This window comes from Coregonus lavaretus (assembly GCF_964263955.1).
Source record: "Coregonus lavaretus genome assembly, chromosome: 26".
NCBI lineage: Eukaryota > Metazoa > Chordata > Actinopteri > Salmoniformes > Salmonidae > Coregonus > Coregonus lavaretus.
Genome location: NC_140013.1, coordinates 15,082,497 through 15,109,363, shown reverse-complemented (window position 1 = coordinate 15,109,363; position 26,867 = coordinate 15,082,497). Strand labels below are relative to the sequence as shown.

General features: G+C 45.8%; 1 protein-coding gene across 1 annotated transcript in view; it reads left to right on the top strand.

Moving 5' to 3' along the window:
- LOC311101796 (ras GTPase-activating protein 2-like) overlaps positions 1-26,867 on the top strand; it is a 57,142-nt gene that overhangs the window by 10,724 nt on the left and 19,551 nt on the right. Inside the window, exons 5-15 of the mRNA XM_084142984.1 lie at positions 2,640-2,716; positions 14,332-14,415; positions 14,587-14,659; positions 14,939-15,015; positions 15,766-15,867; positions 18,642-18,792; positions 19,371-19,519; positions 19,627-19,741; positions 19,940-20,014; positions 21,773-21,896; positions 23,071-23,177. Coding sequence (XP_083999110.1) covers positions 2,640-2,716; positions 14,332-14,415; positions 14,587-14,659; positions 14,939-15,015; positions 15,766-15,867; positions 18,642-18,792; positions 19,371-19,519; positions 19,627-19,741; positions 19,940-20,014; positions 21,773-21,896; positions 23,071-23,177 — 1,134 coding nt within the window. The remainder of the gene's footprint in view (positions 1-2,639; positions 2,717-14,331; positions 14,416-14,586; positions 14,660-14,938; positions 15,016-15,765; positions 15,868-18,641; positions 18,793-19,370; positions 19,520-19,626; positions 19,742-19,939; positions 20,015-21,772; positions 21,897-23,070; positions 23,178-26,867) is intronic.

The following is a 26,867-nucleotide window of genomic DNA, read 5'->3' as shown; positions in this document are numbered from 1 at the left end:
ATTCTCTAAACTGAGAGGCTTGGCAACTGGGCTGATTCACTGGGGCTCAATCTCAATTTTTTTTTAAAAATCTGTTCTCACCTCGTCTCCTCTCATTCGTCTGCACTGATTGGAAAAGACTTGACAGGTGAAAACAATATGGTGGAAGCTCATTGGTTGGCTTTCACCTGGTCAGTTCTTTCAGATCAGTGATGAGGAGAGGATGCACTTTTTAGAAAATCGAGAAAGAACCAGGAGCTCTGCTGTTTCTGATGGCAGACCTCTGGCTCAAAGTGGAAAGGTGGGGGGAGTCGAAAGACTGAAAAAACTGAAAGAATAGGACTTCCGCTCTCCAAGATGTATCCATTTGCTGGTCTTCTTACACTCAAATTGACTCGATATGAGGCTATATTTAAGCGTCTGCCCGGGCTGAAAAGCTACTGTCAGATGCCTCTCGGTTACATAATGGTGTCCTTAACCTGGTGGTGGCCGTTTTTGTTCTTGAGTGATGAGCAGAGTTTAGAACACTGAAATTTGGCGGAGAACGGGCTGAAATAGCCCTGTGTCCTACTGCCACAGCATCCTGAACTGACCTAAGCCCGCAGATATGTTACCCACTCACTGTAGGCCGTGTAGGACAGTTCCATTTAACCCTATTTCACTCCACAGTTGTAGCATTTCATGTCTAGGGGTGCCCTAGTCTGGACTATTCTGAGGAGTGTTTTGCTACAGTGACTCACTCTGAAGATGACCAGGGCTGCCTCCCCAACTAGAGACACAGCTTGAGTCCAGGAAGAACAGAAGGACACCAAGCCGAGTTGGCTGTTTGTGTGCGGTGGGCGGGGTGTCAATTGGGCAACACCAGACGAGGACAGTGTTAGCTAGGCTAAATCCTCTACGAAGAGAGCAGCCATATTTGATTTGAAATGAACTATTTTGCTTACAAAGCTCCTCATTCAGAGAGATGTGTGGGGGAGATGGACACGGGTAGAACCTAATGTTTCTGGTTCCAGTCTCGCTCATCTCACTGTAAACACGGTGCTCATCTTCTCTAGGTATTTCACAACGCACAGCAGTTTTTTTTTTTTTTTTTTCACTGTTGCAAACCCGCCGTTCAAAGGGCTCCTTTTACAGTGTCTTAAGGAAGTGTATCCTCCCACGCTCTCCCCTGTCTCTCTCGCTCTCTACCCCTTTCTTTATCCTTCTCTCTCTCCCTCTCTACCTCTACCTCTGCAGATGCAAGGCCTTTCATATGGCTTCAAGACTTGTAGAATCTCTTTCTCTCTCTCTCTCTCTGCAGAATCCCAAGGTTGTTGCCTCCCGCCGCTGTCATGTTGCACAAAGTTGTCATATGTGAAAACTATTGTAGCGGAGTGGCCCTAGTCTAGGCTATTCTGAGGCATGTTTTCTACAGTGACTCACCCCGAAGTAGGTGTTCTAAGTCTTGTTACATCAGTGATGGACTGCAGTGTGTGTGCTTGTGTTCTCTCTGAAAAAGGGGTTGAAATGTGAGTGCAGTTGGCAATAGGCTGAGAAGAGCGGAGTGAGTTAGAGGTGGTTGCTCCTGTGCGGTTGTTGATGGTACAGATTGGAGTATGTTGAAGTTGCCCTTTCAGAAGTGCTTAAGGTTAGGGCTTGGGGAGGGTAATCTGTTCCTAGATCTGTGCCAAGTGGATACTTGTACATGGACCTGATAGTACAGTACAATACAGGCCAAGACATGTTTTGAAGGTGAGTGGCAATGAGCTGGGTTGCTTTCATTAGGGCACGCAATGGAAAACAGTTTGCAGCAGTAAATGATAGTGCTTCTTAGTCCATGTAGTTCCTCCCTGCTTCAGTCCATTTTCCTTCGTTTGGTGTGTAATGAACACGTCCCTGGTGACATTAGCTCAGCCCAGCAGGCATGTCAGGGTAGTTCTCACCATGTCGACCAAGGCTGATCTTCCATTAGCGACAACATAAGCAACAACAATCACTATCTGAGCTCAACTTGTGCTGTATTGCGGAGGGGGGAGTGAGTGTGCATTTTTTTGTTTTGTTTTCTGTCTCTGCCTCCCTCTGACACTTCCGAAGGCGAGGGAGCAGCCTTCACCACATCCGACCTGATAGACTTTAAGCGTTGGTTCACATGACAGCTAGCTGTGGCTTATCACACACCCTGATGCACACACAGCCGCTACTAACCTGATGCCACCATAGAGAAAGACTTCGGAGGTTAGAGGAGTCAGCCAAGGACCTTACTCATATCCACCACTTTAGAATGAACTTTTAACTCATTCATAGAGTAGGCTACACTATGAATGTAACCTAACCTCTAAAAGTCAATCATAAACGTATGTTCAGAGAGTACATCTTTGAGCCATACCTCTCTTTTGTAGGACCCTTGTTACAGCAGCCATGACTCATTTAGAATGTCTTGTGAATAGATTCATATAATAGATTAATTTTACTAATGTGATAACTGTACCTCTCCCTCTGTGAGTGAATGAATGAATGAGACACTCCTACTCTCCTTTTTGTTCTCATACAGTACTCATTTGCATAGGGTCTGGCATATACCACCAATGTTGATAGGAGAAATAATGAAGTAAATCCTGTTGACTTTCAGTATGCTCTGATGTCATGTCATGTGACGTCTCTCCTCTCCTCTCTCTTCCCAGGGAAAGGTCCACCTAGAGATGCGTCTGAATGAACTGATCATAGAGAACGGCTCCATGTGCCAGCAGCTACTGGTCCGGTGAGTATATTGATCCAGGGTCAGATTGTTTTCTCCCGCCTAATGGGTAAGGTTAGGATGGGGGGGGGGGGGGTAGTATAATCTGATCCTAGATCTGTGGTTAGGGGCACCTGTTACCACAAGAAGCATTAGGGGACTTTAACACAAGAACATTAACATACAGTGAGCTCCATAATTCACTGGACAGTGACCATTCTTTTGTTATTTTGGTTCTGTACTCTAGCACTTTGAGTTTGAAAGGATACAATGACAATGAGGGTGAAGTGCAGACTGTCAGCTCTAATTTGAGGGTATTTTCATACATATCGGATGAACCGTTTACGAATTATAGAAGCTTTTGTACATAGTCCCCCCCATTTTCGGGCATCAAAAAACATTGGACAGTATAACATAATGTAGAATAAAGTAATCATTGTTAATATTTGGTCGCATATCCTTTGCATGCAATGACTGCTTGAAGTCTGCGATGCATCGCCATCACCAGACGCTGGGTATCTTCCCTGGTGATGCTCTGCCAGGCCTGTACTGCAGCCATCTTCAGTTCCTGCTTGTTTCGGGGACTTATTGCCTTAAGTCTCCTCTTCAGCATGTAAAATGCATGTTCAATTGGATTCAGATCTGGTGATTGACTCGGCCAGTCAAGGATTTTCCACTTTTTGGCCATCAAAAACCCCTTTGTTGCTCTAGCAGTATGTTTAGGGTCATTGTCTTGTTGCATGATTAAGTGCCGTCCAATGAGTTTGGAGGCATTTGGTTTTATCTGAGCAGATAAAATATTTCTGTAGACTTCAGAATTCATTGTTCTACTTCTGTCTGCAGTCACATCATCGATGAAGACAAGTGAGCCTGTTCCACTGGCAGCCATACAGGCCCAAGCCATAACACCCCCTCCACCATGTTTCATGGATGAGGTGGTATGCTTTGGATCATGGGCATTTCTTTTTTTTCTCCACACTTTTGTCTTTCCATCACTCTGGTACATGTTAATCTTTGTCTCATCTGTCCACAATACTTTTTTCCAGAACTCTTGGGGCTCTTTTAGGTGCTTTTTAGCAAGCTGTAATCTCGCCTTTCTGTTCTTCAGGCTTATCAGTGGTTTGCATCTTGTAGTGTTACCCTCTGTAGTCCTGCTGGTGTAGTCTTCTGCGTGTGGTAGACTTTGACACATCTACACCTGCATCCAGGAGAGTGTTTTTGATCTGTTGGGCTGTTGTCAGGGGGGTTTTCTTCACCATAGAGAGTATTCTCCGGTCATCCACTACAGTGGTCTTCCTCTGTCTACCGGGTCTTTTGACATAATTTAGTTCACCGGTTGTTTTTTTCTTGTTAATGATGAACAAAACTGTTGACTTGGGCATGGCCAGGGTTGCAATGTTCCTGAATGATTGATTTTCATTTCTGAGCCTTATGACGGCCAACTTCATTTGCATCGACACTGCTGTCTTCCTCATGTTGTCACACCCCAATAACAACCTCCAAAGGCAATAGCAAAGTCTAGAATCATTACTATTCATCAACAGCTCTCCTGCATTCACTAACGACACAAATGAATACACCTGCCTAACGACACACATCTGTGAAGCCAATTTAACAAATACTTGTAGTACCTTAAAATGGGGGGACCATGTACAAAAGGTGCTGTCATTTCTAAACGGTTCATCCGATATGTATGAAAGTACCCTCAAATTAAAGCTGACAGTCTGCACTTCATGCTCATTGTCATTGTATCCTTTCAAACTCAAAGTGCTAGAGTACAGAACCAAAATAACAAAATAATGGTCACTGTCCAATGAATTATGGAGCTCACTGTATGTGGACTTTCTCTATGCAGTCTTATTTGCTGTCTATATAGCCTTTGTTTGTGGCTGGGCTAGATCGCCCAACACCATAAAGCCTCCCAGTCGGGCACCAACAGGCTCTAAGGAGCCAGAGCCCAGAGACCCAACCATGGTTTACCCTCTCTTCAGTTCCCCTTACCGCAGCTGTTTTCTCCTACTCTGGAATTCACCTCTGCTGTGTTCATGTTCAACATCCTCCAGTACACCCCCCCCCCCCCCCCCACCACACACACACACACACACACACACACACACACACACACACACACACACACACACACACACACACATAGAGCTCACAAACAACCTTTGTCTCCTCTGTTGGAGTTTGACTGCGCATCCCTACTGTAGTGCAATCCCTGAGCACTCCCTTTGGCATTGCGTGTGTGTTTGTGCATTTCCAAGAGATCGTCGTCTCTAGGGTTTTGTGTGTGTGTGCGTGCTTGCAGTGTGTGTGCGTTAGTCGGTGGATGTTGTTGTTGCTCATTCAAACCACGGCAGGTAGGTTGGTGAGGAGGAAGTGATGGCGTCTCGACAGGAAACTGCTGTAGCACTGCTCCCACCTCTGTAGTCGCTGCTGCTGGCATCTCAGAACTGCCGCTCTGCCGTTGTCGGTGTCACCGCTACCGGCTCACTGTTACTGTCCCCTCTCTACCCTGACCTGTCACTGTGGGAGAATTAGGGTTGCAAAGCTACCGGGAATTTACCAAAGTTACCAGAATCTTTGGTAATTTAGCTAATTAACCAGAAATATATGGCAATTTATGGTAACTTTGGCACTTTATACTTGAATAACTTTTTAGTATTCATTGTTAATATACACTGAGTGTACAAAATATGAAGAACACCTGCTCTTTCCATGAGACTGACCAGGTGAATCCAGGTGAAAGCTATGATCCCTTATTGATGTCACTTGTTAAATCTACTTCAATCAGTGTAGATGAAGGGGAGGAGATGGGTTAAAGAAGTATTTTTAAGCTTTGTGTGCCATTCGGGGGATGAATGGGCAAGACAAAATAATGAAGTGCCTGAGTCAGTGGAGGCTGCTGAGGAGCTCATAATAATGGTTGAAGCGAATGGAATGGTGTCAATATTAGGAAGGTGTTCTTAATGTTTTGTCCACTCTATGTGTCCCATGAGTTTCTAGTGGATAAACCATATGGTTCAAGAGAAAATTGCCTAATTAATGAAGAATGCATCTAATCAACAATGGGATTATTATCAATGAACTCTGCAACTCTTCCAGCTGTTGACTTTTTTTCCACAACTGCCACCAGTTTGATGGCAAAATATTTAGTGAACAAATGCATATTGACATGGTGAAATAAGTGTGTAAAAAAGTGTATATATAAAGGATATTTCATGCTGAAACCCTCATTAAACACCAATGCTATTAAAGGTTATGGTTTATTTAGGATAATGTTTTACAGGTTTGTCTTTTTTTTAAATAAATGTTTAATCTTATTTAATTACACACACACACGACGCCATATGCCCTAGACAAACCATGCCTACACTTCCTGCCTTCCTGCCTGTCTCTTCTGACAGTTGGCTGATTTGTTATTCATTTGTTCATTCATTCACACTTTTGGTTGCGTCCTGTGCTACTAATTTGCATTGCATCCTGTCTGGTGTTTACGTAGCCGCTGTTCTGGCAATCTGACCTGCCCACTCAGGATGTGCTGCTACCCTCAATTGAGATTTGTTTTGTCAGTTGGATACATGTTGTAAATGTGTACTAGCCTTACTTTTAAAAATAGTAAACGATAGGGATAACTTGAAGGGAAATGTCAATTTGCATCCTGTCTGATGTTTCATCATCTCCAGCACCACCCCAACATCAACATACAGTGCCTTCGGAAAGTATTCAGATTCCTTGACTTTTTCCACATTTTGTTACCTTACAAATTGCGCTCCAGTGCATCCTGTTTCCATTGATCATCCTTGAGATCATCCTTCGGCCGAGGCTGCCTCTCTTCCTTGTTCGGGCAGGCTTCGGCGTTCGTTGTCTCCGGAATACTAGCTGCCACCGTTGTATGTTTCATGTTCGTTTGCTTTTGTCTGTTTGTTGTGACACCTGTTCTCGTTTAGCGTAATTAGTGTCCTATAAGTTTCTCGTTGTGTTTGTCTAATGTTGTGTGTTATTGATTTAGGTCTGTCGTGTGTTGGGCTTGTATTTTGCTATTTCGCTCGGTTGAGCTTCCCTCCACTGCGTTGGAGCGTTTATCGCACCTGTTTAGTGCGCCTTTTGTTTTGTTCGCCTTCGTGCGTAATTTCGCCTTCGGGCAAGTCAGTTCGTATTTTTCCTTGTTGGAAATTGACTAAAGTCTTTTGGACTATACTTCGGTGTCCTGCGTTTGATTCCACCACTACACCCACCTACAGCAATCGTGACAGAATAACACACCTTGAAGAATGGAATCAGCAGGAGCCGCAGCAGCCCAGGCGACGCTGGAGGACAAGGTCCGGGAACAAAGTGACCAGATCCTGCAGATGGGGACCGCACTGCAGGAGGTGATCACCACCATCCGAGGCTGGGGGACGCCTCCACCGCCATCCTCCCTGCCAGCACCATCGGCCAGTCAGCCCATTCCCGCACCGGAACCCCGAGGAGTCCGACTCTCGCTCCCGAGGGCCTACGATGGGACCGCGGCCGGGTGTCAGGGATTCCTTCTCCAGGTGGAGCTGTACCTGGCCACCGTGCACCCGGCGCCTTCGGGACATGAGAGCGTGTCCGCCCTGATCTCCTGCCTTTCCGGGAAGGCGTTGGAATGGGCCAACGCGGAGTGGAGGAGGATCGACGCGGACACCATCACATACGACGAGTTCTCTTCCCCGTGGGGAAAGCGGCGGGGGAGCGTCTGGTCTTCCTCCGGCAGGGGAGGAGGAGTGCCCAGGAGTTTGCCCTCGAATTCCGTACTCTAGCGGCAGATGCAGGGTGGAATGATCGGCCTCTCGTCGATCACTACAGATGTAGTCTACGAGAGGACGTCCGTCGGGAGCTGGCCTGTAGGGACACCAGCCTCTCGTTCGACCAGTTGGTCGACATGTCCATCAGGCTGGATAACCTGCTAGCTACCCGCGGACGTCCCGAGGGGGGTCCGTCCATTTCACCCTCCAGCGCCTCCGAGCCGTGCCCCATGGAGCTCAGGGGCGCTGGCGCTAGAGAGAGGAGGGGTCGGCTTACTAGGGGGTCCATCTCCTGCACCAACTGTGGTCGGGGAGGACACACCGTGGCTAGGTGCTGGGGATGGTCTCCTAGGGGAGAGGACGACAGGTCCCGCACTGGGGATTCCTTCCAGGTGAGTAGGCGCCCCACTCACCCAGAGCTCTCTGTTGCACATTTCTGTATACCTGTGAGTTTTCCACAGGTAGCACCTCATTCCCAGCATAAGGCGCTGGTAGATTCAGGCGCGGCTGGGAATTTTGTTGATAAGAAGTTTTGTTTAGCCTTAGGGATTCCCCTTCTTCCTGTTGATGTCCCTTTCCCCGTTCATGCCCTAGATAGCCGTCCGTTGGGTGCGGGCTTGATCAGGGAGGTCACTGCGCCACTTAGGATGTGTGCGCAGGGGGGTCATCAGGAGATGATTCAGCTATTTCTGATTGACTCGCCTGCGTATCCGGTGGTGCTGGGCATGCCCTGGTTGAGTACCCATAACCCATCTATTTCGTGGCAGGAGAGGGCTCTGATGGAGTGGTCTGCCCAGTGTGTGGGTCGATGTTTGGGCGTTTCCGTAGGGGCTACCTCGGTGGAGAGTCCAAACCAGGTGCCCGCATTGCACGTTCCCCCTGAGTATGGGGATTTGGCTATCGCGTTTAGTAAGTCGAGGGCGACGCGGTTGCCACCCCATAGGCAGGGAGATTGTGCGATAGACCTCCAGGCAGGAGCTGCGCTCCCACGGAGCCATGTGTATCCTCTGTCTCAGGAGGAGAAGAAAGCTATGGAGACTTACATAGACGAATCTCTGAGACAAGGATACATACGGCCTTCCACTTCCCCTGCGTCCTCGAGTTTCTTTTTTGTGAAGAAGAAGGATGGTGGTTTACGCCCGTGCATTGATTACCGTGGTCTCAATCAGATCACGGTGAAGTACAGTTATCCACTCCCGCTGATTGCGACCATGACTGAGTCCTTGCATGGGGCGCGTTTCTTCACTAAATTAGATCTCAGGAGCGCGTACAACTTGGTGCGCATCAGGGAGGGCGATGAATGGAAGACAGCCTTTAGTACCACCTCGGGCCATTACGAGTATCTTGTCATGCTCCGTCAGTTTTCCAATCATTCGTGGATGAGATCTTCAGGGACATGCAGGGGCAGGGGGTCGTTGTGTACATAGATGACATTCTCGTGTACTCGCCTACCCGTGTCGAGCATGTGGCTCTGGTGCGCAGAGTGTTGCGGAGGCTGGTGGAGCATGACCTGTATGTTAAGGCAGAGAAGTGTCTGTTTTTCCAGGAGTCGGTCTCCTTTTTGGGGTATCAGTTGTCTGCGTCAGGGGTGAAGATGGAGGTAGACCGGGTGTCAGCCGTGCGTAATTGGCAAACACCAACCACTGTGAAGGAGGTGCAGCAGTTTTTGGGGTTTGCGAATTACTACCGGAGGTTTATCCGGGGTTTTGGACAGGTGGCAGCTCCCATCACGTCTCTTTTGAAGGGGGGTCCGGTGCGTCTGCAGTGGTCTGCCGAGGCGGACAGGGCGTTTGGGAGGCTGAAGGACCTGTTTACCTCGGCTCCGGTGCTGGCGCATCCGGATCCCTCTTTACCATTTCAGGTAGAGGTGGACGCGTCTGAGGCCGGTATAGGAGCCGTGCTTTCACAACGGTCAGGCGCGCCACCTAAACTCCGCCCCTGTGCCTTTTATTCCAAGAAGCTCAGTCCGGCGGAGCGAAATTATGACGTAGGGGACAGGGAGCTGTTAGCCGTGGTACAGGCCCTAAAGGTGTGGAGGCACTGGCTCGAGGGGGCTCAACACCCTTTCCTCATTTTGACGGACCACCGTAACCTGGAGTACATCCGGGCAGCGAGGAGGCTAAACCCTCGGCAGGCAAGATGGAATATGTTTTTGACCCGGTTTACATTTAAGATCACGTACATCCCTGGGTCACAGAACGGTAAGGCAGATGCGCTGTCTCGGCGGTATGACACGGAAGAGAGGTCCGTGGAGCCCACTCCCATACTGCCGGAGTCGTGTCTGGTGGCACCGGTAGTGTGGGAGGTCGATGCTGAGCTCGAGCGGGCGTTACGCACCGACCCTAGTCCACCACAATGCCCGGAGGGTCGGAAGTACGTTCCGCTCGAGGTTCGGGATCGATTGATCTATTGGGCTCACACTTCACCCTCCTCTGGACACCCGGGTATCGGCCGGACAGTGCACTGTCTTAGTGCCAAGTACTGGTGGCCCACGTTGGCAAGGGATGTGAGGGTTTATGTTTCCTCCTGCTCGGTGTGCGCCCAGTGTAAGGCGCCTAGACATCTGCCTAGGGGTAAGTTACTACCCCTGCCCGTTCCACAACGACCATGGTCCCACCTCTCGGTGGATTTCCTTACTGACCTTCCTCCTTCACAGGGGAATACCACTATACTGGTCGTTGTGGACCGGTTTTCTAAGGCCTGTCGTTTGCTCCCCATGCCGGGCCTTCCTACCGCCCTGCAAACTGCCGAAGCCCTATTCACCCATGTGTTCCGGCACTACGGGGTACCCGAGGATATTGTGTCTGATCGAGGTCCCCAATTTACCTCCAGAGTCTGGAGAGCTTTTATGGAGCGGTTGGGGGTCTCGGTGAGCCTCACCTCGGGTTACCACCCGGAGAGTAATGGGCAGGTGGAACGTGTGAACCAGGATGTGGGTAGGTTTCTTAGAACATACTGCCAGGACCGGCCGGAGGAGTGGGCAAGGTACGTTCCCTGGGCCGAAATGGCCCAGAATTCCCTACGCCATTCCTCCACTAACCTAACCCCTTTCCAATGTGTGTTGGGTTACCAGCCGGTTCTGGCACCTTGGCAGCAGAGCCAGATCGAGGCTCCTGCGGTGGATGAGTGGGCGCGGCGCTCGGAGGAGACATGGAACGCTGCACACGTCCACCTGCAGCGGGCCCTCCGTCGTCATAAGGCGAGCGCCGATCTCCACCGCAGTGAGGGACCGGTGTACGCACCTGGTGATCGAGTCTGGCTCTCTACCAGAAACCTGCCCCTCCGCCTGCCCTGTCGGAAACTGGGTCGGCGGTTTGTAGGGCCATTTAAAGTCCTGGGAAGGTTGAACGAGGTGTGTTACAAATTACAACTACCTGTTGAATATAAAAGTATTAACCCCTCGTTCCATGTGTCCCTTCTCAGGCCGGTGGTAGCTGGCCCACTCCAAGAAAGTGAGATCAGGGAGACTCCTCCGCCCCCATTGGACATCGAGGGGGCACCGGCGTACTCCGTGAGGTCCATCTTGGATTCGAGACGTCGGATGGGGGGTCTCCAATATCTAGTGGAGTGGGAGGGGTACGGTCCGGAGGAGCGGTGCTGGGTGCCGAGGAGAGACATTTTGGACCCGTCTCTCCTGACGGAATTCCATCGTGGGCACCCGACGCACCCTGCTCCGCGTCCTCCGGGTCGTCCCCGAGGCCGGAGTCGGCGCACGTCTGGAGCCGCGCGTCAAGGGGGGGGTACTGTCACGGTTTCGGCCGAGGCTGCCTCTCTTCCTTGTTCGGGCAGGCTTCGGCGTTCGTTGTCTCCGGAATACTAGCTGCCACCGTTGTATGTTTCATGTTCGTTTGCTTTTGTCTGTTTGTTGTGACACCTGTTCTCGTTTAGCGTAATTAGTGTCCTATAAGTTTCTCGTTGTGTTTGTCTAGTGTTGTGTGTTATTGATTTAGGTCTGTCGTGTGTTGGGCTTGTATTTTGCTATTTCGCTCGGTTGAGCTTCCCTCCACTGCGTTGGAGCGTTTATCGCACCTGTTTAGTGCGCCTTTTGTTTTGTTCGCCTTCGTGCGTAATTTCGCCTTCGGGCAAGTCAGTTCGTATTTTTCCTTGTTGGAAATTGACTAAAGTCTTTTGGACTATACTTCGGTGTCCTGCGTTTGATTCCACCACTACACCCACCTACAGCAATCGTGACAGAGATGTTTCTACAACTTGATTGGAGTCCACCTGTGGTAAACTAAATTGATTGGACATGATTTGGAAAGGCACACACCTGTCTATATAAGGTCCCACAGTTGACAGTGCATGTCAGAGCAAAAACCAAGCCATGAGGTTGAAGGAATTGTCCGTAGAGCTCCGAGACAGGATTGTGTCGAGGCACAGCTCTGGAGAAGGGTACCAAAACATTTCTGCAGCATTGAAGGTCGCCAAGAACAGTGGCCTCGATCATTCTTAAATGGAAGAAGTTTGGAACCACCAAGACTCTTCCTAGAGCTGGCCGCCCGGCCAAACTGAGCAATCTGGAGAGAAGGGCCTTGGTCAGGGAGGTGACCAAGAACACAATGGTCACTCTGACAGAGCTCTAGAGTTCCTCTGTGGAGAAAGGACAACCATCTCTGCAGCACTCCACCAATCAGGTCTTTATGGTAGAGTGGCAAGACGGAAGCCACTCCTCAGTAAAAGGCACATGACAGCCCGCTTGGAGTTTGTCAAAAGGCACCTAAAGACTCTCAGACCATGAGAAACAAGATTCTCTGGTCTGATGAAACCAAGATTGAACTCTTTGGCCTGAATGCTAAGTGTCACGTCTGGAGGAAACCTCGCAGTGAAGCATGGTGGGGGCAGAATTATGCTGTGGGGATGTTTTTCAGCGGCAGGGACTAGGAGACTAGTCAGGATCGAGGCAAAGATGAACGGAGCAAAGTACAGAGAGCTCCTTAAAGAAAACCTGCTCCAGAGCTCTCATGACCTCAGACTGGGGCGAAGGTTCACCTTCCAACAGGACAACGACCCTAAGCACACAGCCAAGACAATGCAGGAGTGGCTTCGGGACTTGTCTCTGAATGTCCTTGTGGCCCAGCCAGAGCCCGGACTTAAACCTGATCGAACATCGCTGGAGAGACCTGAAAATAGCTGTGCAGCAACGCTCCCCATTCAACCTGACAGAGCTTGAGAGGATCTGCAGAGAAGAATGGGAGGAAACTCTCCAAATACGGGTGTGCCAAGCTTGTAGCGTCATACCCAAGAAGACTTGAGGCTGTAATCGCTGCCAAAGGTGCTTCAACAAAGTACTGAGTAAAAGGTCTGAATACTTATGTAAATGTCATATTTAATTTTTTATTTTTTTATCAATTAGCAAAAAGTTCTAAAAACCTGTTTTTGCTTTGTCATTATGCGATATTGTGTGTAGATTGAGGGGGGAAAACGATTTTAGAATAAGGCCTAACAAACAATGTAACCTAACAAAATGTGGAAAAAGTCAAGGGGTCTGAATACTTTCTGACGGCACTGTGAAAATTGCGCGTTTCTATGTTTTGTAGTAAAAAAAATTGGGGAAGATAAGTTTCCAATGCAATTCATGTGATTTTAACCAATTATGAGTAGGCATTGCCTACTAATGGGCTAATAATTGGTTGATGTCATTGGAAACACATCTATCTTTTTTTACTACAAAACATAAAAACGTGCGATTTTCACATGTGGATGTTGGGGTGGTGCTGGAGATGATGAAACACCAGGCAGGATGCAATGCAAATTAGTAGTACAGGACGCAACCAAAAGTGTTATTCATTTGTTCATTCATTCACAATCAGTCAACTGTCGGAGAAGAGACAGGCAGAAGGCAGGAAGTGTAGGCATGGTTTGTCTAGGGCATAGGGTGTCATGGCGATTTTCCCTAACCACTCACTCAGCCATGGGACTAATGAACCGCTACAGATGTCTACGATGTATGCTGTAAGAATGACATCACCATAGCCCAGTCAGTGTGTGTGAGACACAGACCACGACAGTGCACCAAGTGATGCCAGTGTGTATGTGTGTCCTCCCTAGGGTTGCAAAGGGAAGGTATATTACTGTAAACTTTCTAAGTTTACCATTGAACTACCAGAATTTTGATAATTTTCATGTTTTTGGGGGGAATTTTATGAAATGACATTTAGTGGCCTTTTTGGGTACTTCAGATTATCACAGGTGTCTGTGATCTCTGGCCCTCTGTGTGGCTTTATCACATGTAAAATATCTGAAATAATTAAATAAGATGATAAAAAAATGTTTTAAATGACAAACCTGTAAAATATTATCCTTAAAAACCATAGCCTTTAATAGCACTCAGGATGTGCTGCTACCCTCAATCGAGATTTGTTTTGTCAGTTGGATACATGTTAGAAAAGTGTACTAGCCTTACTTTAAAAATCGGAAACGATAGGGATAACTTCAAAGGAAATGTAAAAAAATGTCGACATCTCCAGCACCACCCCAATATCGACATATGTGAAAATGGCACATTTCTATGTTTTGTAGTAAAAAAGAGATGAAGATGTGTTTCCAATGACATCATCAACCATTATTAGACCATTAGTAGGCAACGCTTACTCATGATTGGTTAAAATCACATGATGCATTGGAAACTTATCTTTGTACAAAACATAGAAATGTGCAATTTTCACATATGTTGATGTTGGGATGGTGCTGGAGATGATTAATATGAACTTGAATTGACATTTCCTACATGTAGCACAGTGTGAGTGGTAGGTCAGATTGTCAAAACACTGTATATTGATATGAGAAACACTAAGGTCAATCCTGTTGAAGTTGAGTGTATTCTATGGTTTTATTAGTGTTTTCTCCTGTTGATTTTGTCACCCCCAGGATAATAGAATGCCAGGGCTTGCCTCTGATCAGCGGACAGAATTGTGACCCGTATGCCACTGTCTCGCTCGTTGGGCCTGCCAGGTAAGGCTAGACTACCATCCTCTGCAGTGGAACATGATTATGGGCTCACTTCAATTGAACCCACATTGCGTTAGCTATGTGTCAACATTTTAGGCATTATATCTGTTATTCTTTCATATAGACCCCCATGAGAAAGGTTTGAGTATATTTCTGACTCTTCTGTCTCCTTAGGTCTGACCAGAAGAAAACAAAGGTGAAGAAGAAGACCAGTGACCCTCAGTTTGAGGAAACCTTTAACTTTGAGGTAAACTTAATTTACATCTGGCAGCTCATGTCAGTACAGTTTTCTTCCAAACAGAGGAAAACGGACTTAAACAGGGAGGGACTACCCAATAAGAAATGTTCACATTTGTTTTCCATTCCAAAATGTTTTAAACCGTTTTCCATTGCGTGCCCTAATGAATGAAACCTAGGTGTCTGCCTGATTTTGACAGTTCAAGTCATCTGAGTTGGTGTTTGCTGGAGAAGACTGATGTAAATTCGGAGAAGACTGATGTAAATTCTGTCTTGTTGTTGTCCCCAGGTCACAAGGCCCAACAGTTACACAAAAAAGTCTCATTTCCAAGTGGAGGAGGAGGACATTGAAAAGCTGGAGATCAAGTGAGTAATCTCTTCTTTACTCTCTCCTCTTCCTTTCTCTTCTTTTCCCTCATCTTCTTTCCTCTCTTCCTTTCTCTCTTCTCTTTTTCCCTCTATTTTCCTTCCAATCTTTGACAGAACATCTGTGGGTTGGTTTTTTTCCCCACACTGACAAACAGACCGCCATACCTCCATCTCTCTGGAGCGACTTCTGGTCTGTAGTTGGGAGAGGATTTTCAATGTGTTTGAATTCAACCAGATTTGATTCAACTGTGTTAGTCACAACCAGTGTAGTGTGTAATGAAAAGATGGTGGTTAAGGATCTGTGGGGTTTTTGTCTCTGTTTGCGTCACCTACAGCGGACTGACTTATAGCTACATACCTCACTGGGTTTACAGTGGGGTAAGACTAGGCTGGGCCGAGAGAGGTAAACACACATGCATGACTTTCAGGTTTGGATTTGAGGTGATTTTAATTGCATGTGTATTTTTAAAGAGTACTACAATTTGTATACTTCACACAGGTAAGGACTAACTCATCAGTGTATTTTGTGTTTATGTGTTGAGATTGATGTGGTTGTGTTTTCCATGAGTGTGTCAGTCAGCCAATGGTGAAGTGGTGTGTTTGGAAGGGGCATTGGTCCCTTTTTGTTGATTTTTATAGTGTATTTGCAAATATCACAATTAGTATGTGTGATTGAATGTTTCTCTCTTTTTCTCTCTCTCTCGCTCTATGCTCTCGCTCTCTCTGTGTGTGTGTGTTCCTCTGCAGAGTTGACTTGTGGAACAATGGGAATTTGGCGCAGGATGTCTTCCTTGGGGAGACGCGGGTATCTGTCAAGATCCTGCGAAATGACCACATTCACAGGGCCTGGTAAGAACGATGACGCATCACATCACAGGTTCACCTCGCACATTCTCTTCCTGATGCTTCCGTGCCAGGTTACTCACACTAACTCGTGAGATTTCACATACTGACGCACCAATATGCAAAGGTGCACGTAGCATCCGCGTGCCCATAGGAGCCCACAGCTCTAGCTTCTAGCTACACACTCAGAAACACACTGGTTGCATTGGAAATGGGCCGCTATTCCTTATATAGTGCACTACTTTGTACCAGAGCCACATAGTCTACTAGGGAAATCGGGTGACCGTGAGACACTTCTCTCTCACATGGACACGTTGTGCTCTCACTGCACGCAGCCACACGCCTGCTAGTGCGCTCAACCTGAAGAATGTAATCTGACTGCAGCGCTAGCTAGCTGAAATGAATAGACTGATTAGCAGATGAAAAGTACAGATAAGGGGACATGACACAGAGGCTCTTACGTACTCCGCTGCTACTCGCCTCGTTTTATCAGCCACAAGAATCCAACGCTCTGACGTCACACCCCTCACAGTGCTGACCTTCTTTTCTGCGTAGATCCGTGGATGCTAGATCAGATCTGCAGATTGTGGGGTGGATGTTAAAAAGAGCTGGGCCCATAATCTGAGTAGGGGTACTGCTGATCTAGAATCAGGTTCCCCCTGTCCATATAATCTTATTCATTATGATTTAAAAGGCAAAACTGATCCTACAATATATCAGTCCTACTGTAATACTCTTTGTGAATAGAGGAATAGGGGTAAATCCAGTTCCTTTATATTTTTCCCTATTTCTGCTTAATAGTAATAATAGTTGTTTTTTTCTTGTGGATTTTGTGTTTTTTTTTTGCATTATAATTTCAGAATTGTGTTGCGATTGGCTGTGATATTCGCCTATTGATTTCTCCCGCCGGAACGGCATCTGTTGTCAAACTGGGAAAAATGTTCTGACTTTGTGACTGTGTTATCTACTGGAAATCGCTCTGTCATTTCCTGTTTGCTAAAATTCGACACTGTTCGCTCAATTTCAGTTTACCTGAGAAAATAAGCACTGAATAGTGTAGGGAATCATTGTACTATTTTTACAGCTGTTTGAAGCTGGTGGACCAAAACAAAGTTGCTTTCGGTTTTGGTCTACCAGCTTCAAACAGCGGTTTTCAAAATTATATAAAATTATACAAAATCCTACGTGTAGCACCTTTAACAATATGTCATTGGAGATTAACCTGTGTCAGATCCTGTCCCCCGATCTAGCAACTCTATATCGGTGATACTTTTTTGGACCGGTTACTTCCGTTGTGTCTTCAGACTGCTTTGAACACCGCGATGGTGGTGTTCTGTAAACAGTGTGTGTGTGTGTGTGTGTGTGTGTGTGTGCGCATCTAGGTGATAAGGGATTATGCAGATACCGATCTATGAGTTTTGCATGAGGGCCGTGAGACTAGTGTGTGGGTGTCAGTTTGCATGGAGCCAGCAGTACCCCATCTCTCCTGTAGAGGGAGGAAGAGAAAGGCAGGGATGATCTATACATACACACTGTAACATACAGACCCACAACTCAGCTGAACAAAATGTATACTGATCTATTGACTCTGTCCCAGTATACACAGGCTCAGCTGAAGTCTCTGGGTGTCTGAGTACTGCTGTACGATTACAGTGCAAGCAGATTAGAGACAAACATAGCTGCAGCTTTCGAAGCGATGCGGAGTTCCATCCTGATGTAACTCGGTGAAAACTGCTCCATCTGTTGGTGGCTATGCAGGCCCACCAAGCTCATTCACACACTGCTTAAACACGCAGCTGAATTGCTCAACTATCAATCAATCAAATGTATTTATAAAGTCCTTTTTACATCAGCAGATGTCACAAAGTGCTATACAGACACCCAGCCTAAAACCCCAAACAGCAAGTAATGCAGATGTAGAAGCACAGTGGCTAGGAAAAGCTCCCTAGGAAGGCAGGAACCTAGGAAGAAACCTAGAGAGGGACCAGGCTGTGAGGGGTGGCCAGTCCTCTTCTGGCTGTGCCAGGTGGAGATTATAAGAGTACATGGCCATTTAAGGCCATATTGTTCTTCAAGATGTTCAAACGTTCATAGATGTAAATGACCAGCAGGGTTAAATAATAATCACAAAGCATAGCCCCCACACCACTAGAGGGATATCAAGTGTTTTGCCGTTCTGTTTGCAATCTTTGCATAGTTTTTTAAAGCTGCTACACCACCAGAGGTGTAACATTGAAGCAAAACTCAAAAGTTTGTTTATATAAAAGCTACTTTATTAGGTTTATGCTTGATCGGCTGAAAACGTCCCATATTTCATGACCTATGTAGCAGGCAGCATTGACAGCAGAGGGAGTGTATTTACATTTTAGTCATTTAGCAGAAGCTCTTATCCAGAGCGACTTACAGTTAGTGAGTGCATACATTTTCATACTGGCCCCCCGTGGGAAATGAACCTACAACCCTGGCGTTGCAAGCGCCATGCTCTACCAACGGAGCTACAGGGGACTTAAAATATAATTTGCATCTCACCACTAGTGTTGCAGCTTTCTGGTAACTTTGCCAAAACTCCCAGGTTTTCCAGAAATTCTGGTTCTGCTTATTCCTTCCTGATTCAATTAAGCTTTAAACAGGGATTTCTGGTAAACCTGGACATTTTGGGAAAGTTACCGGAAATGTGCAACCCTACTCACTCACCACTGTCAAAAACAAATGTGTCGGCTGGCCATCACTCTAACGCTGACTGGGTGTGTTTTGTTGGGTGTCTTTCCCCTGGTCCACAGGTATCTCCTCCAGCCCAAAGGGAACGGGAAGTCCAAGACCGATGACCTGGGCTCTCTGAGGCTCAACGTAACCTACACAGAGGACAATGTGCTGCCTTCCGCCTGCTACACACCCCTCCGCACGCTGCTGCTCAAGTCCCCAGACATTAAGGTATTAACCTTAGACCTGTCTTGTTCACACACCTGCTCTGTCGGTCTGAATGGTACATTATGCTCATTAAGGAACTTAAAGGGATGCTAGCTGATACCCATAGGCTTTCAGTCATTGTGCTAACGCTAGTTAGCATTGGCTCGCGAAACTAACTCTAACTTCCTTCATACTGGACACAGAGACATAAAAATGGTATCCACAAGTTCATCTGACTCGGGAAGTAGATACAGGGCCTCATTGCCCAAATCCCCAAGTATCCCTTTAAGGAAGGAAGTTATGAGTGTACAATAGAGGACGCATAGGACCGACAATCGGTCAAAAACTGTCAGTGACCAACCATCGCCCACAGACCCCACGGTATATTCCACACCGCTGCCAGTAGTTTGTCGTGAGTGGTGGCCGTCTACATGTGGAATTGCAGTCAACCAATAACCATTAGTGGCTGACCAATCATCGCTCACAGTACGGTGCCTTTTGAGGACGAGGGGTTTTTCAGAACTTCTCTCTGTCCCCCCCGCCTCCCACTCTTTATTTCTGTCTCTCTCTCTCTCTCTCCGTCTGTCTCTTCTCCCCCTCAGCCCATCTCGGCGTCAGCGGCCCACATTCTGGGGGACATCTGCAGGGAGAGGTACGAGGCGGTGCTGCCCGTGGTCCGCCTGCTGCTCCACCACAACCGCCTGGTGCCCTTCGTCTCCGCCATCGTTGCCCTGGAGCTGGAGAACACTCAGTGAGTAGTACACACACTTCTCCTGGGCCCTATGGGCTCTGGACAAAAGTAGTGCTCTATATAGTGAATAGGCATCCTGACCTCTGAACCCCATCTTGTCTATCTAGGGAGGCCAACACCATTTTCCGTGGCAACTCCCTGGCGACGCGCTGCATCGATGACATGATGAAGATTGTAGGGCGGAGCTACCTGACGGTCACCCTGAAGCCTGTATTGGATGAGGTAATGTACATCATATGTTATCTAGATAATGATGTGAGCAAATTGATTATATCATAGATGAACACCGATCCTAAGAAATAAGTCATGCTATGAACCACATCACAGAAGCTAATTTCATAACCTAGGAAAAACATGTTTGAAAATGCATTCAAAACTCAGCATAACAGCTAAATACAATGTTATCCATTTCTTTCATAGATTTGTGAATCCAACAAAACCTGTGAGATTGACCCGATCAAACTGAAAGAAGGAGATAACGTTGAGGTCAACAAGGTACAGTATACAGTTGAAGTCTGAAGTTTACATACACCTTTGCCAATTTTTTCACAATTCCTGACATTTAATCCTAGTAAAAGTTCCCTGTCTTAGGTCAGTTAGGATCACCACTTTATTTTAAGAATGTGAAATGTCAGAATAATAGTAGAGAGAATGATTTATTTCTTTCAGCTTTTATTTCTTTCATCACATTCCCAGTTGGTCAGAAGCTTACATACACTCAATTAGTATTTGGTAGCATTGCCTTTAAATTGTTTAACTTGGGTCAAACGTTTCGGGTAGCCTTCCACAAGCTTCCCACAATAAGTTGGGTGAATTTTGGCCCATTCCTCCTGACAGAGCTGGTGTAACTGAGTCAGGTTTGCAGGCCTCCTTGCTCGCACATGCTTTTTCAGTTCTGCCCACACATTTTCTATAGGATTGAGGTTTGTGATGGCCACTCCAATGCCTTGACTTTGTTGGCCTTAAGCCATTTTGCCACAACTTTGGAAGTATGCTTGGGGTCATTGTCCATTTGGAAGACCCATTTGCGACAAAGCTTTAACTTCCTGAGTGATGTCTTGAGATGTTGCTTCAATATATATCCACCAAATTTTCCTTCCTCATGATGCCATCTATTTTGTGAAGTACACCAGTCCCTCCTGCAGCAAAGTACCCCAATAGCATGATGCTGCCACCCCCGTGCTTCACGGTTGGGATGGTGTTCTTCGGCTTGCAAGCCTTCCCCTTTTTCCTCCAAACATAATGATGGTAATTATGGCCAAACATTTCTATTTTTGTTTCATCAGACCAGAGGACATTTCTCCAAAAAGTATGATCTTTGTCCCCATGTGCAGTTGCAAACCGTAGTCTGGCTTTTTTATTGCGGTTTTGGAGCAGTGACTTCTTCCTTGCTGAGCGGCCTTTCAGGTTATGTCGATATAGGACTTGTTTTACTGTGGATATAGATACTTTTGTACCTGTTTCCTCCAGCATCTTCACAAGGTCCTTTGTTGTTGTTCTGGGATTGATTTGCACTTTTCGCACCAAAGTACGTTCATCTCTAGGAGACAGAACGCGTCTCCTTCCTGAGCGGTATGACGGCTGCGTTGTCCCATGGGGTTTATACTTGCGTACTATTGTTTGTACAGATGAACGTGGTACCTTCAGGCGTTTGGAAATTGCTCCCAAGGATGAACCAGACTTGTGGAGGTCTGCAATTTTTTTTCTGAGGTCTTGGCTGATTTCTTTTGATTTTTCCCATGATGTCAAGCAAAAAGGCACTGAGTTCGAAGGTAGGCCTTGAAATACATCCACAGGTACACCTACAATTGACTCAAATGATGTCAATTAGCCTATCAGAAGCTTCTAAAGCCATGACATCATTTTCTGTAATTTTCCAAGCTGTTTAAAGGCACAGTCACACTAAGTTATGTAAACTTCTGACCCACTGGAATTGTGATACAGTGAATTATAAGTGAAATAATCTGTCTGTAAACAATTGTTGTAAAAATTGTGTCATGCACAAAGTAGATGTCCTAACCGACTTGCCAAAACTATAGTTTGTTAACAAGAAATGTGTGGAGTGGTTGAAAAACAAGTTTTTAATGACTCCAACCTAAGTGTATGTAAACCTCCGACTTCAACTGTACATTTGTCTGGTGAATCGCAAGCTGTCTATCAGCATATTGTCTAGTAGTGGGGTGGTATACAGAATGAAGTGTTAATAAGCGTGCGTGTGTGTGTTCACGACGTGTGTGTCTGTCCTCTCTCCAGGAGAACCTGCAGGGGTACGTTCAGAAGGTGTTCTCATCCATCACTCAGTCCAGCTCCAGCTGTCCCCCGCTCATGTGTGACGTGTTCCGCTCGCTGCGTCACATGGCCTCCAAGCGGTTCCCAGGTGAGCGGGGCATCACACGCATCTTCATCCTCTCTCCTCACCTTCACCTTCATCCTACCTCCTCATCCTCAGAAGGATTGCAAAATTTCGGAAAGTTTCTGGAGTTTTGCAACCCTATTCCTCAGTCAGAGCTCTCTCATCAGTACTCACTGTGCCTCATCACATTAGAGAGAACGTCCACTAACCACAAATCAAAGTTTCTGAGATGTTTTCATACCGCAAATATAGAGTTGATCTTGTGTAGATCCCATTATTGTGGTCCTCTGTAGCTCAATTGGTAGAGCATGGCACTTGTAACGCCAGGGTAGTGGGGTCGATCCCCAGGACCACCCAAACGTAAAAATGTATGCACACATGACTGTAAGTCGCTTTGGATAAAAGCGTCTGCTAAATGGTATATTATATTATAAACATTAGTGTAGAAAGATCCAGGTCTCTAGCCAAAGAAAAAGATGGTAGATTAGATACAGAAATATTATGCCAATCTTTCCCAAGTATTATCTAATTACTTTATAAAAAAGACTGAAGTGTAATGAATCATCCATCAGTAAGCAGCATGTTGTAGAGACCATGTCCACCATGAGGTGGAGCCAGAAGCCTGACTAAAGTGCTGGAGACTGTCTCATAGTATGTATGACTATGGGCTCCCAAGTGGCACAGCGGTCTAAGGCACTGCATCTCAGTGCTTGAGGCGTCACTACAGACCACCTGGTTCGATTCCAGGCTGTATCACAACCGGCCGTGATTGGGAGTCCCATAGGGCGGCGCACAATTGGCCTAGCGTCGTCCAGGTTTGGCCAGTGAAGGCCGTCATTGTAAATAAGAATTTGTTCTTAACTGACTTGCCTAGTTAAATAAAGGTAAAATAATTTTTATTTTATTTTAAAAAATGACAGAGGCCCTTCAAGTAGAAGCTACTGTATCTGTGAGAAGGTCCTGTTAATGTGTAGTGTTGGAGCTTGGTACGAGTCATGTTCTCATAAACCGCTATGCTCATATGAATTGGCACCTTTTAAAGGGATAGTTCACCCAAATAAAAAATGACATCCTTGTTTTCTTACCTTGTGAGCAGTCAATGGACAAGGAGAGGGAGCAATCCAAGCTTTAGTGTTCTTTGTGCTTCACCTGTCCTCTCCTCTACCCCCCTTCTCTCCCTTCCTCCTCTCCCCTGCAGATGATCCTCACGTCCAGTATTCGGCGGTCAGCAGCTTCGTGTTCCTGCGCTTCTTCGCCGTCGCCGTTCTCTCGCCACACACCTTCCAGCTCCGCCCACACCATCCTGTGAGTACGCCCATATACCTATGTTTTTTTTAAACATTTGTGTCACATAGGCGGTATCCCAAGTGTGTGCATGTAGTGTCATGGTATAGCTACTTAAAAGTGAAAGTGTTCCCCCTATATTCATTTAGCAGCGACGCCTCACTGCTGCTAAATCGTTGCCACCACTCCCAGAAATATGATTTAAAAATATTTTTTCGATCTATTTTTACTAAATAATTGTTCCGAGACGCGCTTTTAAGATAGTTGCCAAAATCTCGCACTAAGCGCTTTTTCTACTTACCCAGAGTCCGATAAACTCATGGATACCATTTTTATGTCTGCATGCAGTTTGAAGGAAGTTGCTAACTAGCGTTAGCGCAATTGCTAACTAGCATTAGCACAATGACTGGAAGTCTTTGGAAACAGCTAGTTATAGGAAGAGCTAGCATGCTAGGTAAATAGAAATCTGTTTAAAATCAGTGACCAGTTATAACATATTTTTGTACAGAGCGAGCAGTGTCATGAGTGCACAGCCACAGCTTGCTCCTCATCGCTCTACAGTGCAGTGGCTCGCATCAGTTATATTTAAGATGGTGTCAACATCATTTAATTTTAATGCATTTTGGAGTAAGATGTCAAGTAGCTCCCAAGTAAAGTAGGCTAGGCTACAGACAATGGCTAAACCAAGCACGAAACACTAGTCAACTGTTTGATAATAATGTTGCGCTAGGCCTAGCCTACTACCAAACTGAATTGTTAGCCAAGTTGTTCAAATGAATCCCATGTAGCGTATGATATCACTGTGTGGGCCTAATTAGCATTTTACCATGTCATTTATTAGTAAATGTACCCGTACTGTAGCCTAAATGTTAGAATTAGGTCCTACTGATAGGCCTATTTCTTTGTGCAAAATCCCAGGACAATCCTTTCACTTAGATTACTGCAGTAAACCCGTACCCTAGCTTTCTGGAGGGATCTGTGGTTGAACATGAGCATCGCTCAAAGCATTTCAGACCATTTAAATGGTAAGAGTCTGAGTTATATTTACTCCAGAAGTACATGCTCATTGGTCCTTGAAAAGAAGGAAGTCTAGAGAATCTGTCATCGATTTAGGAGGGTGCGTGAGGGGCTAGAGTTGTGGTGTGTGTGTGTGGTACTACTCTCCTCTAATCTGCCAGCCAGTGGTTGCGTATGAAGTGTTGATGCTGGAGACTATTAGACCTCTGAGGAGATGGAAATGTGCCTTCTACAGATCGCGCTGAAGGGAGAGGTTGGACCCTTTCGTAACGGGGAGAATTCTGTGGCAGGCTGAATCTCTTTGGAAACCAGGGCTGACTACACAGCATGCAAAGAACCCATTTAGCACAGCAGAACAAAGTAGCAGTGGCTTTAAACGTGAAATGAACATTCACTGTAGGCCTACATCATGCAATGATGCAATTACATGCATGTACACTACCGTTCAAAAGTTTGGGGTCACTTAGAAATGTCCTTGTTTTCGAAAGAAAAGCATTTTTTTTTGTCCATTTAAAATAACATCAGATTGATCAGAAATACAGTGAAGACATTAATGTTTTAAATGGCTATTGTAGCTGGAAACGGCTGATTTTTAATGGAATATCTACATAGCCGTACAGAGGCCCATTATCAGCAACCATCAGTCCTGTGTTCCAATGGCACGTTGTGTTTGCTAATCCAAGTTTATCATTTTAAAAGGCTAATTGATCATTAGAAAACCCTTTTGTAATTATGTTAGCACAGCTGAAAACTGTAGTGCTGATTTAAATAAGCAATAAAACTGGCCTTCTTGAGACTAGTTGAGTATCTGGAGCATCAGCAATTGTGGGTTCGATTACAGGCTCAAAATGGCCAGAAACAAATAACTTTCTTCTGAAACTCATCAGTCTATTCTTGTTCTGAGAAATGAAGGCTATTCCATGCGAGAAATTGCCAAGAAACTGAAGATCTCGTACAATGCTGTATACTACTCCCTTCACAGAACAGTGCAAACTGGCTCTAACCAGAATAGAAAGAGGAGTGGGAGGCCCCGGTGCACAACTGAGCGAGAGGACAAATACATTAGTGTCTAGTTTGAGAAACAGACGCCTCACAGGTCCTCAACTGGCAGCTTCATTAAATAGTACCCGCAAAACACCAGTCTCAACGTCAACAGTGAAGAGGCGACTCTGGGATGCTGACCTTCTAGGCAGAGTTACAAAGAAAAAGCCATATCTCAGACTGGCCAATAAAAAGAAAAGATTAAGATGGGCAAAAGAACACAGACACTGGACAGAGGAAGATTGAAAAAAGTGTTATGGACAGACTAATCGAAGTTTGAGGTGTTCGGATCACAAAGAATAACATTTGTGAGACGTAGACCAAATGAAAAGATGCTGGAGGAGTGCTTGATGCTATCTGTCAAGCATGGTGGAGGCAATGTGATGGTCTGGGGGTGCTTTGGTGGTGGTAAAGTGGGAGATTTGTACAGGGTAAAAGGGATCTTGAAGAAGGAAGGCTATCACTCCATTTTGCAACGCCATGCCATACCCTGTGGACGCCGCTTGATTGGAGCCTATTTCCTCCTACAACAGGACAATGACCCAAAGCACAGCTCCAAACTATGCAATAACTATTTAGGGAAGAAGCAGTCAGCTGGTATTCTGTCTATAATGGAGTGGCCAGCACAGTCACCGGATCTCAATCCTATTGAGCTGTTGTGGGTGCAGCTTGACCGTATGGTACGTAAGAAGTGCCCATCAAGCCAATCCAACTTGTGGGAGGTGCTTCAGGAAGCATGGGGTGTAATCTCTTCCGATTACCTCAACAAATTGACAACTAGAATGCCAAAGTTCTGCAAGGCTGTAATTGCTGCAAATGGAGGATTCATTGACAAAAGCAAAATATTGAAGGACACAATTATTATTTCAATTAATCATTATTTCTAACCTTGTCAATGACTACATTTCCTATTCATTTTGCTATATTTCCTATTCAAACTCATTTCATGTATGTTTTCATGGAAAACAAGGACATTTCTAAGTGACCTCAAACTTTTGAATGGTGGTGTACATTTCCAAAATGTGTGGATGTTCCAATGATGGAATGGTGTGTAGGCTACCCCAAACTTCCTTTGTTTGTCCAAAATTATTTTAATGTTTAGTAAAATAAATGTTCCAAAAATAAAAGATTACAACAAAAACTCAAAAATAACATATTTGGAAGGGTAGATTAGATCAGTTTTTCTAAATGAATTCCTGGGGAACCCTCAGGGAGAGCACGTTGTTATTCTATCATCAAACCCTTCATGTATTGAGTTAGGAGTGTTATTACTGGGTTAGAACAAAAATGAGGGTCCCCATGATTTGATTTGAGAAACTGGATTAGATTCCAAAAATGTTTTGATGCATATTCACATGAGCTGACTGTTTTTACACAGATTTCTAGAAAATGTGTACACACAAGACTCTGAGACTATTGTGTCAAGTGTTTCCCCTATAATCATTTAGCAGGGGTTCCCCACCACTGTGCTGTTCTGATATAAACTGGTTAGGGCACGCAACAGAGAACATTTTAAAAACGTTTTGCAATGGAAAATTAGTGTTTGCAATTGACAATATGTTATCCCTCCCTGTTTCAGTTTGTTTTTATTCCATTTGGTGCCTAATGAACATGACCCTGGTATTTGACCGTGTTTTGTACACTCATCTGTCA